The sequence below is a fragment of the Nilaparvata lugens genome, chromosome 2 (assembly GCF_014356525.2).
Source record: "Nilaparvata lugens isolate BPH chromosome 2, ASM1435652v1, whole genome shotgun sequence".
NCBI classification, from domain to species: Eukaryota; Metazoa; Arthropoda; class Insecta; order Hemiptera; family Delphacidae; genus Nilaparvata; species Nilaparvata lugens.
In genome coordinates this window covers 38,405,317-38,419,005 of record NC_052505.1, presented here as the reverse complement: position 1 = coordinate 38,419,005, position 13,689 = coordinate 38,405,317, and the positions used below count along the sequence as shown (strand labels likewise).

The 13,689-nt window shown below is 35.4% G+C and overlaps 1 protein-coding gene across 1 annotated transcript in view; it reads left to right on the top strand.

Annotated features, from left to right (window-relative positions):
* Positions 1–13,689, top strand: part of LOC111047173 (protein Wnt-7b) — a 103,048-nt gene that overhangs the window by 54,719 nt on the left and 34,640 nt on the right. Inside the window, exon 2 of the mRNA XM_039421182.1 lies at positions 2,455–2,681. Coding sequence (XP_039277116.1) covers positions 2,455–2,681 — 227 coding nt within the window. The remainder of the gene's footprint in view (positions 1–2,454; positions 2,682–13,689) is intronic.

Here is a 13,689-nt window from a genome sequence, read left to right as displayed (position 1 = left end):
GCTATATAGGGCCGGAGAGATAGACGAGAGAGAAAATTTGTGAGTAAGGGAGTAGGTGAATGAGAGAAAAAGAGAGGGTGAGTTAGAGAAAAGTAGAGGGAGAAAGTGGTTGTTTACAATTGAGGAAGACAGGATGTGTGAAACCACACTGTTCAAAGACCTCCTGGGTATAAAATTGGCCTAATAAATGCCTACTGGTTGCAACCACTTTGTCAAAACGCAGTGTGCTTCCGATGGTATTGTGCAGTACACAGTATAGACCAGCCCCGTGTTGCATTGCTGCTAATAGACAAGCGTACACAAACCAACCACCCTGCGGTGCTTTTCAAACTCTATTTTCCCGAACCCTAACTCAGGGATTTTGATATTCTCGCACCATTCTCTGTTTCCAGCACTTTTCTGTTTCTGGAAACATGTTGCGTTCCGCAAATGAGAATCGGATGAGAGTGAATGCAACTGCTGTCTGATAATAAGCTTCCACAGGAAGCGATTGGTGGCTTCGTTGGGCGAAACTGCTTGCTACAATGTTCCTACAAAAATGTTTGATATAAGCCGGAAGCGCTCTCAGGTTCTCTCCTTCATTAAAAATTTTCACATAAATAATTTGAATTATTGTAAATGATATGTTTGATATTTTTTCCGTTGGATAATACAAGGCTTTGTTCACGTATGGAATGAATGTGAATGCAAAAATAATTCACAGCACCAATAGTAGGAAAACCAAGTATTCAATAATAGTATGATTGGAACGGGAATACAAAGCAAAAGTAGCCTTTTTGCCTGAAATAGCTAGGGAGAATAAACCCCTATTAGAGTATCTCTAATCATCACTAAGCCATGCAAATAATATTTTTGCTGATGATGATGGCCACATAATCTTCCATAACCAATATCGACACTGCACTCTAAACTCTACTCTATCGAGTTTAAACCCTGATTGTAAGGGCTAATGGAAAGTATGATTATGAGTTACGATGTTCGAATATGCAATAGACACACAATTTCCGTTATACCGAGAAGAGATTTTGAAGCTCATATTGGTAATTTACGGAACAATGAGTGTCCTGAATAAACGGCCTTTCAAGCGACGGTGGAATTATTGGAAATAGTGGAGTAGAGAAATGTGAAATAGATTCACTATCAATGATGTGCTTTCAATTGGAAAATGGAAAACACTAGAATAGCATTCGTATGCACCTTGTTATCTATTATTATTGATTATTCACTACTACTAGCACAGAGTGAGTAGTATACAATACTAGAGTATATATTATAGATCATGGATTAGGCCTACTGTATAATTACTACTTTATACTACCACAATCATTCTTATCTTATTATTGTATTCCTATTGGCCCTAATTCTTGGAAAGTGTCATTTAGTATTTACTACGTGATATTTGTTCCACTTTCTTCCTTGATAAGATTGGAAACAATGCAGTTGAGAATGCATTTTTCATGATTATTAAACGAAAATCCAAATTAAAGTCAAGGTATTTTAACAGCGAAGGCTATTTCACCTTCTTTTTTCTTTCCATCTTACTACATCATTTAGGAGATTCTTTTTATTGTTCCAATATGATTGCTGTTTTTCATTGTTCGTGTGTTTTGAATGAATTGGATCGGAGTAACTCAGTCATATTTTTTTCTAATAACTCATTTCCAATGTTCAATTCTCATATCTAACACCTCCATTATTTCTTCAAAGAGCACTCATTTCTAATGTTTAGAATGCTCTAAACATAGAATACTGAATGCTCATTCCAGACCTCCTTTACCTCTATAAATAACACATGGATCAATAATTATGTTCGTCTTTTCTACATGGATTTTTTCAACTAAACATGGTTGTTCCCACTAAACACGAGTGCAATGATAGGAACATTTGGTGTCATTGATGTAGATATACATTATAATGAAATCTACATATTGACCTGACAGTTCTGTTTTTGGCTTTGCACTAACGGTAGGACATGCATGATGAACATACATGACATGATACACATGTTTCCATACATTGTTGTGTCATCACAGCGAAAGGCTTCGAGCAAAATTTTCAGGTTCTGTTCCTAAACCTAAAAATCCAAAAACCTAAAGGTCGGTAACTCCGATTTTTGTTGTTAATTTCTTATTTAAAATCTATTTTTAACTTATTTCTAATTTCTCAGTATTTTTATCTAATATGGATAATTATCATAATATAATCTTCTCAACTACACAAAGTTAATTTTTCTTCGCTGTTCTATTTGAGGTTGAATTATTCTTCTATCATTATAATATATAGATTTCCAGTGGATTATTTATTTTTTGTTGGTTGTTTATTTCATGTTATAAGCCTCTCGCTGATAATAAACATGCATGTTTTACAGTAATTGGCCAGCCTAACGGTATCTTTTCACCCGTTGATAACAATATTGTTGAACATTGCATTTGAAAAGTGCTTGTGATGTTGTAGGGCGATGTCGAGCGTGGTAGCACTGGGTGCGGGAGCCATCTGCAGCCGCATCCCGGGGCTGACGGGACGTCAACGGGACATGTGTCGGCAGGCGCCCGCGGCCATGGTGGCAGTCGGTGACGGCGTACGACTCGCCAGCAGCGAGTGCCAGCATCAGTTCCGCGCGCACCGCTGGAACTGCACCAACCTCCACAAGGCCAACTCATTCGGACACGTTGTGCTAGTCGGTCAGTAGCTAAATACATACTATTCAAATCAAATTACAATACAACGGATCACAAATTATCAATATATCCAGCCATAGAATAGCCTACAGTGACAGATGACGTACTAATGCAGTTGTTTGTAGATCTAGTGACAAAAGTTCAACTTTTCCTGTGGAGAACGAAACCCATTTCCAAATACGCTTGATCCCCTACACATACACTCATAGAGATTTAATATATTATTCAGCCATAAAGTAGTCTACAGTGACAGATGATGTACTAATAGTAGTTATTTGTAGATCTAGCGACAAAAGTGCAACTTTTTCTGTGGAGAACGTTACCCATTTCCAAAAGCAGACACTTGATCCCCTACAAATACACTTATATAGATGCCACCTATGTTGATTGAATGCAATTTGTTGATTTATCTATAAGGAAGTAAAGTACTTAATCATTTCAACTTGTGTATGGTGGTGACAACATCTGTGTGTTTGAAGGATGAAACATCATGAATTATAATGCAGACCTGTATTTTTCTTTTCCAAATTCATATTTGTCCTGGCTTTATAAATCCCTCTATTCTGACTATTTATTTGTTATTATTTATTTGTATTTATTTGATCCTCTATTTGTTATCAAACATAAATTTCCCATTTGTTTTATTGTAGTAGTAGTACTTCTTTGAGGAGGAATAGATAGGCCTACTTTGGCATTCCCCCTCCTCCACAGAGAAAAATTCGACTTTGGAGAGTAGGTGGAGGAGGAGATTATTCTTATGTTCATTCCAAAAATAAAAATGTAGATGAAGTAGAATTGAAACTGAGGAAGAGTAAGGTTAGGTTCTGGAAATATGATTCGAACAAGTGAATAAGCAGCACAATATTTATATTTTTATTACTGGTAATATAATTTTGTTGGATCATATTCTTTGGCATTCTCCTCCACAGAGTAAAATGCAACTTTAGAGAGTAGGTGAAAAAAGAGATTATTCTTATATTCATTACAAAAAATAAAAATGATATTGAAGTGAAATTGAAACTGAGGAACAGTAAGGATAGGTTCTGAAAATATGATTCGAATAAGTGAATAAGCAGCACAATATTTATATTTCATTACTAGTAATATCATTGTTGGAACATAAATTCTACTAATAATAATAATAGTACGATTTTTGATTTCCTAATAGTGAATAGCAATAATAGAAGTGTAGAAATTAGTTAGTTGTCTAATATTAAATCATATGTTATGATTTACCGTACGAACTCATTAGAAATAATGCTTGAAGTATCACACTCTATGTTTGCGAGATCAGTGGCGTAGGGATCAAGGGGGGTTTCCAGGTGTTGTAACCCTCCATGGGCTTGAAAAAGAGGCCCAAAAATCCAAGATCCAAGATGCACTAAGTAGAAATGACCTTGATGAAATTTGTAAAGATCCCGAAAATTTGTAATTAGTAAGAATTTTTATTAAAATACTGGGAGATTGTCTCTTTTCTATTGGTGTCTAGATCATTTTTATCCAACCCATTTCTTTTTCAATTGATGATTATGTTCGACAATGTCTAGAGATCTCGTGCATGAGACATTAAATTTTCGATATGCTAGGAACGTTGTTGTTTTGAAATTAAATTGGGTGGTGACAGCAACAAAGTTGCTCAGAAATAATTGAAATTATGTTCCAAATTGTCAAAAAAGTCGGAAGAACGTATTTCAACTTTTTCTTTTCAAGGACGAATCGAATTCCCTTTTAACCCTTCAACCCTGAAACTCTCCAGCACTACTGGAATATCGGGGATGATATCTACAAACAATTCTGTGGAAATTGGAAATTTGAGACTGTTGCAATATTTTAAACAATTTGACTACGCTGTTATTTCTTCGGATGAAGGGCCTAGTCTCAACTTATTTTGAACAGGATAATGTGTAATCCAAGCATCCATAAAACACAAAGTTACAATAAAAAACTTGCAAGAACAAATGTCTCGACATTGACGAACATATTCATTAATTAAAAAATAACTATAATAACTCTAGGTCGGATTAGAATCATCCAGAGACGAATAGAAAGGAGAAATCCTTCTAGCTATAATGGTATAAAATTCCATATATTACTTATAAATTCCAAATTATTACATCTCATAATTATGAGAGAAGTAATAATCTAATGAGAGTAACCTACATTATACACATCACACGTGAAGGATGGATAAAAATACACATTACCCCTACATAATGTAGCTCACATGTTGACTACATGCATGTAGCATGTTGACTAAATATATGCGTAGTCACACTGTGAATAATTTCTGAATGAGGAATGTATTGCGTAACCGCTAATTATAATTCTCTAAAATAAAAGATTAGGTTTCATTAGCGTAAAACGCCCTACGTCTGGCTTCTATACTAGACCCAGCAACTAGCAATGTGTTGTTTATGAACGCATTTCTCAGTTATTCATGAGTGAAAGGATAAAAGCAGACACAAACAAATGTTATCTATGTTTCATATCATTTAGCCTATCCATAAAACAATTTAAACATTTCGCACTAGTATATTATTGAGACCTGCGAATGATTTACAGTCTTGTTTTCATACAATTTCGAATTGCGCAGATAAATCACATGTGTAGTTGTAGATGGTAAATAAATTGAATAATTTGAAAGAAATGATAAAAGTCATTAATTTATTGTGGAGCCATAAGGCAACATTGGATGTAGAAATGGTACAAGAGAAGTGTAAACTAGATTATTCCAAGGTGTAGTCTGATTATAGATGTAATAGTAATAAGGTGTGGAAATGGGTGATTGGAATTGTGGCTCGCGTGTTACCTTCTACAACATGATTATGTTATTCTTCTTGAACAAAATAAGCTCTGTTCAATATAAATAGATATACCATTGATATCCTAGAGCCTAATACATATTCATGATTCTACTTCGAATCTACTTCTACTCATGGATAATAATCATTAGATTCAAAACCAAAGATTCAGAAAGACGAACGTCCTTCATACTTCTCACCCCCCCCCCATTGCCACAATTTTATAAGTTGCTCAACAAAAATAGAGGAACATTTTTCCAAACAATACGATCAATTGATATCCAATATGAGAATTCAGAATGTCAGATGCGTGTTCCAATCTTCTCTAACATTGAATGACATTACAGTATTTCAAATGTGCTCTTCAATGGAAAATCAATCAATTCCATTGCAATACAAAAAACCGAGAATATTATTAAAAAATAACATTCTAATCCAATCCACGGTGGTATATTGATTTAATAATAAAACTCTCGAAAAAAATAACAGTTTTTTTTTCAAGAAGTTGAAATAATATTATGACGATTCCCTTTTGAAATAGTAGTGGACTAATAATATTGACATCTCACCTTTACCGTTACAAAGTGCTTTCCATTACTGAAGACTGAAGGATGGCCTCATGATAATAAATTGTCTTGGATACGATGGAATATTAATAAGCCGTCAAATCAATTTTCTCAGATATCACTCACTTATTAGGCCACAACGAATTTGGGCAATAATATGTCGTACCTCGAGTGAAAAGCTTGGTTAGGGCTACTAAAAAATGAATAAATTCTTGCTTGGAATGTTAATATCCGAATCGAATCGTTAAGATAAGCTGTAAAAAGGCAGCAACAAGTAGTGAAGATGTGAAGCCGACGAGAGGCAGAGGCATCACATCAGGCATGTCACCGCAGCTATGCAGAGTGCAGACGCGTTGCATATTCATGCGCTGCGCTCATTAGTATGCTATTTACACTTGTATGTCTTGATTCGAGCTATGCGGTAATCTGTTTGTATTGGCAGTTGGCATCGAGTTATCGTGCCAATTAATTTGGAAACATAGTCGTTTAAACTGGAATCTTTTTAACCTGCTACTACCAGGATTTAACCGGGTGTATGAATTTATTTACCACTTGAGCTAGTTTCTGGTTGTAATCTACTACACATTTTTCCTTTTGGGGGACATTATTACGTTGTGAATGTTGAATCTTGTTATCTTTCTGCTACAGAGTTTTATAGGCTTTTTTCTGGATGAATAAATTTGATGGCGTTACACTTCAAGTTTTGTTTGGAACTAGTTGTTGATAGATGAGTGATTTCTATTCAAAGCTCAGCCAAAATAGCGGACTTGAAGTGCAGTGTCCATTTCGTGTAATCTAGATAGAAACCTTGACTATCATTTCAACATATCGTAAACTCAATTTTCGTTCCAGCATTGTAATTTCAGCCAATAGGTAATGTGCTAGGTCTGTTTTAATTTTCTGATCATGTATAATAATCATGATTTGTGTAGCATGGAATAATACATTCTATAAATAAATATGAAGGGACCTTCTTTTTCAATCTCAGTTCTCTTGTAGATTGATTTCCACCCAAAACCCAGCCTTTCACGAAATAAGATATTTGATCATCTAAAAATATCAACGTGACACTTGAACATTGAAATATATAAGTTAGTGAAGTGGTGCGCTTTTTCATAAAATAATATCGATATGGAGAGAGTCGCAAAGTCTCAATCTACTAACTTGGTACAGGAAAGGATGTGAGAGTTTGATTGGAAATTCATTTTCCCCTGTCTGCCTTTCAGAATGAGAAGTCCATTTTATATCAATTAACAATGAAAGCTTTTGGTCAATTGAGAGCAATATTGATTCTAGTACTTGAAGCCTTCCAATTGTTATTTCGAGCAATGAAGAATAACATCTATATTCGAAAAATTCAATAGCTATGCAAATATATCGAAGGCAAAACGGAATTTTATTCCCACCAATATCATCATACAACTCGTGTTTCTAGTTAATGGTCTAATCATCAACATTTGCATTGCAAACTTGACTTCCTATACCTGAATTAAAAAAATATAAACCAAACATCTGAGTCACATACGATGAGTCGCTCGTACTCCAATTAGATTTTTAATCAAATATTTCCAACTGGATTAGTTGGTCACCCATCAAGTTTGCACATGACGCACAACAAACCACGTTCAATCGATGCTTGTATTTTTGTATTTCTGAAACGTCTCACCCTTTTATGAATAAATGGTTAGTCACCAACTAAGATTTACCTTGTCTTCATAGAAGCTTCACAAATCTCTTTATTGAAGCTGCTAATAATGCATGGGAAACAGTCCTTGGTGAGTGGGCTTTAGTTCTAGATGTGAGCATTTTACGTTGCTGATGATGTGAACAGATAGCATGAGCATACAGTAAATCAAAGAATATAATTTAGTTGGATCAGTTTAACGAGACTGGTACAGTATGTGAACATAGAGAGAAAATGTTCTCCTGGAAAAACCAACATCACCAGAGGTTGCATGGAGTCTGGTGCACTGCTTTTGTGAAGGCGAGTATACTGTGATAAAGGCTTTTGTACACCGAGCACGTCTTTATAGCCGCCTCTCCTCTCATTTCCCTAATTCCGAGATTCGTCACGCGGCCACTCTCCTTGCTTCGACCCTATCCAATCTGAAGCTGCTAATAATGCATGGGAAACAGTCCTTGGTGAGTGGGCTTTAGTTCTAGATGTGAGCATTTTAAGTTGCTGATGATGTGAACAGATAGCATGAGCATACAGTAAATCAAAGAATATAATTTAGTTGGATCAGTTTAACGAGACTGGCACAGTATGTGAACATAGAGAGAAAATGTTCTCCTGGAAAAACCAACAACACCAGAGGTTGCATGGAGTCTGGTGCACTGCTTTTGTGAAGGCGAGTACTGTGATACTGTGATAAAGGCTTTTGTACACCGAGCACGTCTTTATAGCCGCCTCTCCTCTCATTTCCCTAATTCCGAGATTCGTCACGCGGCCACTCTCCTTGCTTCGACCCTATCCAATCATCTCTACGTTTTCTCATTTCGTTCATCTCTCTCTCTCTTTTTCTTCCAAACATTTTCATTCAGCCTTTTTCAGATTTTCTCGCTCACTGCTACAATCGAGCGATTCCATCTCTCCATGTATGAATCACGACAAATATTCTCGGCGTCATCATCAACAATATTGTGACACGGTCGTTAGTAGCAACTTCATTTTGAAGAAGTGGAAGGAGTAGGTTTCGAGTTGGAGAGTTCGCTGATTTACGTGTTGAAAGGATGAATCAAGGGATTTGACAATGAATCATGTATCTAATTTTGAGCGAAGAGAGTTGTAGTGAGTGTGATTAAATTGAAACTCTTCAAGCTACTATGAATCAGTCTCCTCTGATTGAGGTTCACCAAAACATTACGTCATTCACCGAAGTTCATTACGAATCACGGAAAATCATTCACAATATAGTATAAAAATCATTTCATCATCCAATGGAGGAATTCCATGATGAATTGAGTTCTAGATAGTTAGTCAATTCAGATTATCTCGTTAATCAGAAAAGAATTAGAGAGTGAGAGAGTGGATCACTTCCACTTTGATAATGGATTCATTATGGAGTGAAGGAATCTCAGAGGAGAACATTTCTTGGTCACATTTTTTATCAAAACCCTCCACTCAGAACACAGTTATAAGTATTTTCTCTATAAAGAATTTAATCGTTTCAATGAGTTTCACTTGATACCTGATCCAATCTCATCTAAGAGAAGTGCATTACATTTAGGAGACTAGAACAATATTCTATCATAAGAATGCATTGGTTTCTATTTTACTATAACATCCTAAAATAGAATGATTTTTTCATTTTTCAAATTCACGAATTCAGCGTCCGAATCGGGAAATCAGAATTTTCTATTATTGTCTTAAGGCATCATCTTTTGTTGATAGTCGTATTATATATAATTTCTCAAGATTTATATTAAGTAAGTGTTAATTCCCTACTATTGAGAAATTATTGAAAATTACAATATTCATAATATCACAGTTGCAATAAATTAGTAAGATTAGTTGATAATGGGAGGCTAATGCTATGATTTTATCATTTATTCGTGTTATTATATCTAGTTTTTTAAATAGCTGTACTCCAATCAGATATGATATACAATAATGTATGAGATATTGATAATAAATATGAATTTAATATAAAATTATATGCACTGCTTGAATATGTAGAATTTCCATAGACAATTTAGAAGACCTCCCAATAAACGATAAACTTCTCTCGAATTCAAAGTGACCAGAATGTAGAAAATACAGCTGGAATGCTGGGTGATCAGCTGCAGGCCATATTCAGCTGAATAGGAGCACAACATTTCAGTTGGAAGCCGTTCTGTCCAGAGCTTGCTCTCATAGCCGCCGATAAACCCATTGTTTGTCGGTTATTTATTTGAACGCTTGTTCACACGCGCGCGCATACTCATTCCTATTCCAAAGACAGAGGACGGAAAGAAAAGGTTTCGCATTCTTGGCTTTTAAGTGGATGAACGGAAATAACGAGTCCTCGCTGCCTTGATTTACTTGTAAGCTATGTTGATGAGATGAAGAGAGAAAATTCGTGAAAAAAAGCACCACAGTTTATGGATCAATGGTGAGAGAGGTTTTCTTTCGAGAAAGTAGATGCAACGACAATACACAACGGTTCCACACGATTGTTCTCATCAATTTAGCAGTGATATCCAATCATTACATCAACAAATTAGCCATAATATCTTTCCAGCTCATCTATGGGTACAGTTTAGACATTCTTCGGAGAGAAACCTACATAATTTATTATTCAATGTGTTTTTGCAAATAAAATGATAAATTATGCAATCTGAACCTAAAACTCCATAGATGCATTACTCTGATACACCGAATACCCTAGAACGTAACTCATGTAACTCATTATGGATTCAGAATTTCATATTATTATTATTGGAGAGGTCATAATACGAAAGCTCTTCATCCCAGTCAGTGATTTCGAATTATCACACGGAAATTAATGATGAATCCAGCACTGTAGAATTGAACATTTTTAAATGCTCAAGTAAGGCATTACATGGGCATTAGCGAATGTCTTCCAATATCTCTCCTGTCTCAACTTTGAATATCAGACAAGGAGATCTCCCTTAAAACGTTGTCACAGCTTTCCAATAATAATTAGAATGTCATAGTTGCTGCTCGATCATCTCAGTACTCTATTTCAACTTGAGTCAAGATACAATCTTGCCATAAGATCTGTTTGCAATGATGAGTTGAGTCCGCCATCTTATCTGCTCTCGTCATCTTGATCATCTTTCCTATTGGTTGAGCTCAGTGCTCGGCTCTGAAATTGAGCTGAAGCTTCGTAGGATGCTTCTGTATTCCGCTGAGTTGTTGATGCGCTAACTCTTGATTTATCTAGCAGAAGCTTATGCGACGGTATGAGGAGAGGAGCTTCTTGCTTCTTGACTCGCTCATTAAGATAAGAGGCGTTCGAGCTCCCATAACCGGGAAACAAATAAATCTCCCATCATAATAGCATAAGGATGAGTCTCTGTTAGTAACATTTATAGAGATACGTCCAACAATAAGTTGAGCTTTGAATGTTTGATATGAAAATCCATTGCTTAGTATTCTTCTGATACTCTTTTTGGTGAGAAATATAGATTTTTATCCATAGTGAATACACTAGAATAATGTTTGTCTGATAATATCACGAATTTATTGAAAGGTTACTTGCATGCTTCAACACCTATGGTTCCATCATTCTTGTTATTATTAGTGAGTCTAATAAAAAAAGAATTCAAACTGCTATACAAAGAATTTTTCAAAGTTTTCATGCACCCATTCTTGATGTATAATCTTTTGTGAAATCGATAGTACCGGTTATGTTAAGCTCTTTGAAATATTTGCTGGTAGTAGATCAAACTTTCTTTCAAATAAATATGAAGTACAATTTCCTCTTTAAAAACAATAAGTTTGAAAACTTATAGCCTAAGTTATGCAGGAGTGAAAATGTGCCAAATTTTAGCATCAACCGTATCAACCTCCCCCAAAATACATCTTCGCGAAAAGGTCATCAGTCGTTTTATTGAACACTGCTGGACCCCCAGAATGGTTATTTGAACCCCCGCCCCCCCAAAAAAATTATTTCAAGGAGGAAGCCTCGTCTTCACCCCTCCCTCCTCCCTCCTTGTGCGGACCCATGAGTTATGACTTGAAAGATTCTCAGAAAAGAGCAAGTAAATACGGTTCATCATTTAATTCCTCTTCAAATGATAACATTTTAATTCCCAGACAACTGGGTGAATGGTGTGAATTAGGTGTCTATGTGATTACCTCTATATGTAGTTGGAACGATTGGGAGAATTTTAAAACAAAGAGGAAATAATGTATTGAAGATTTCAAAATTGGAATTTATCAAACGCAAAGCATATTAAAAACTCGTAAATGCAAATTGTAATCTCAAAGAATATTTTACATGACCATAAACGTCAACTAATAGGCAAAGGCCAACTCGTGAAAGTAAACGCTAAAACAAAAGACGCTACCAGCTTGATAACATTCATCTGAATGTACTGCAATAACAATAGTGAACTGAATGGAGCTTACTCGCTAACTCAAGATCCTGCCATGCATAGATCTGCGGGATAATGATGCCATTTACCAAAGAGCTAATCAGTATTCTTTTGTCCCTTTTTGGAATAATTAATTGTTGGCAAATGCAAATAACCAATACAATACCAATCCTGAACCATAAGTAAAGTCTACCTTTCTCAGTATAACCTTCAAATAATTGAGAACTTTGAAATTGATTGTGAAATACTTGCAAAGTTGTGCAAATGTACAAGAAGGTAGGTTCTTTTTTGTACAACAACATGAATTCTATTACAGTATATCTAAATACAGTATTGCTATTAACCAATAATTACGCTAACATCTTTACTAAGGAGATTACGACCGAATCTTACGTTAATTCGTTTCATATGAATGTTGTATAAATATACGCGTTATTCATAATTTGTGCAATCTTTTTCTCATTGTGATTGTTTTTTGGCGATTTGGAGTTGCTGAAATTTGATCACTGATTATAAATATGTTGTGGCGGCTGAAACACCGTTTAAACTGTAGTCCAGGTTTCTTATTAGTCGTCCTCAAGTAGTAAATTTGTTTATACATTTTTCATCGTAAAAGAAAAACATTCGGAATGATTGAGACAGAAAATTCTTAAGGGATAAAATACGCTTGAGGCATGTTATTGTCCCGTATGATCCGAGTAGTCTACTACAATCTTCATCTAAAGCCATCGAAACACATCTTATTAAAAACAATTCTGAGGAACTATTTCCCCCCATAAAAAAGCATGAGCATGGATGAAAAATAAAGAACTATTCTTCCTACACTGAGTATTATTACATTAAGTGACACCATGCCGGTAACTATATAGCAGCTTTAATAGTTTGAGAAACGATCTTTTTTGAGTGAAGAAGGCGATATTGCTGGTATAGAAGCTGAACAGTTGACGGTTGGCTTGGAAATTGGCGGAATGTAGCCAGTATTAGAAGAACAGTAGAGCAAGGGACAACACGTGATCAGCATGCTTGACTACTCAACAACCGACCCAACGCCCAGCGCCCAATTAAGGTTGAGAACATCAGGCTAGGATCACAGCTCAGCACAGAATTCAACAGCTCAGCTTCAGCTTTCCGGAGAGTGGTCGCCATTCTGTTTCCTAACCAAAACTTCTGTCTTCAAACAAGCTTGTGTGTACTGAATTTGCAAATTAAAAGGTATCTCTCTCTCTCAAAAAAGAAAAAACTGGAAAATAAAAATCACTGCTGTTTGAGGATTGCTTCAAAAAACAATATTTGTATTTGCTGAGAAAATTCAGGGGAATTGGATGATATAGAATATTCCGATTAGAATCAATGGAGAACATCATTGAATAAATCTCGCGTAAGATAAGGAACAATGATTTTTCGAAATAATGTGATCACTTTCATTCATTCTCAGTACCTGAACAGGTATCCACACCTGTATGTGGTTGGTTCAATGGTCTCCCATCGATATACAATAAACGTGTATTGATAATACATTCTATTTTTGCTCAATCTACAGATTATTCAAGAATTTTTCAGATCAGCATGCCTTGTAATATGCTATACTTTCTACCATCA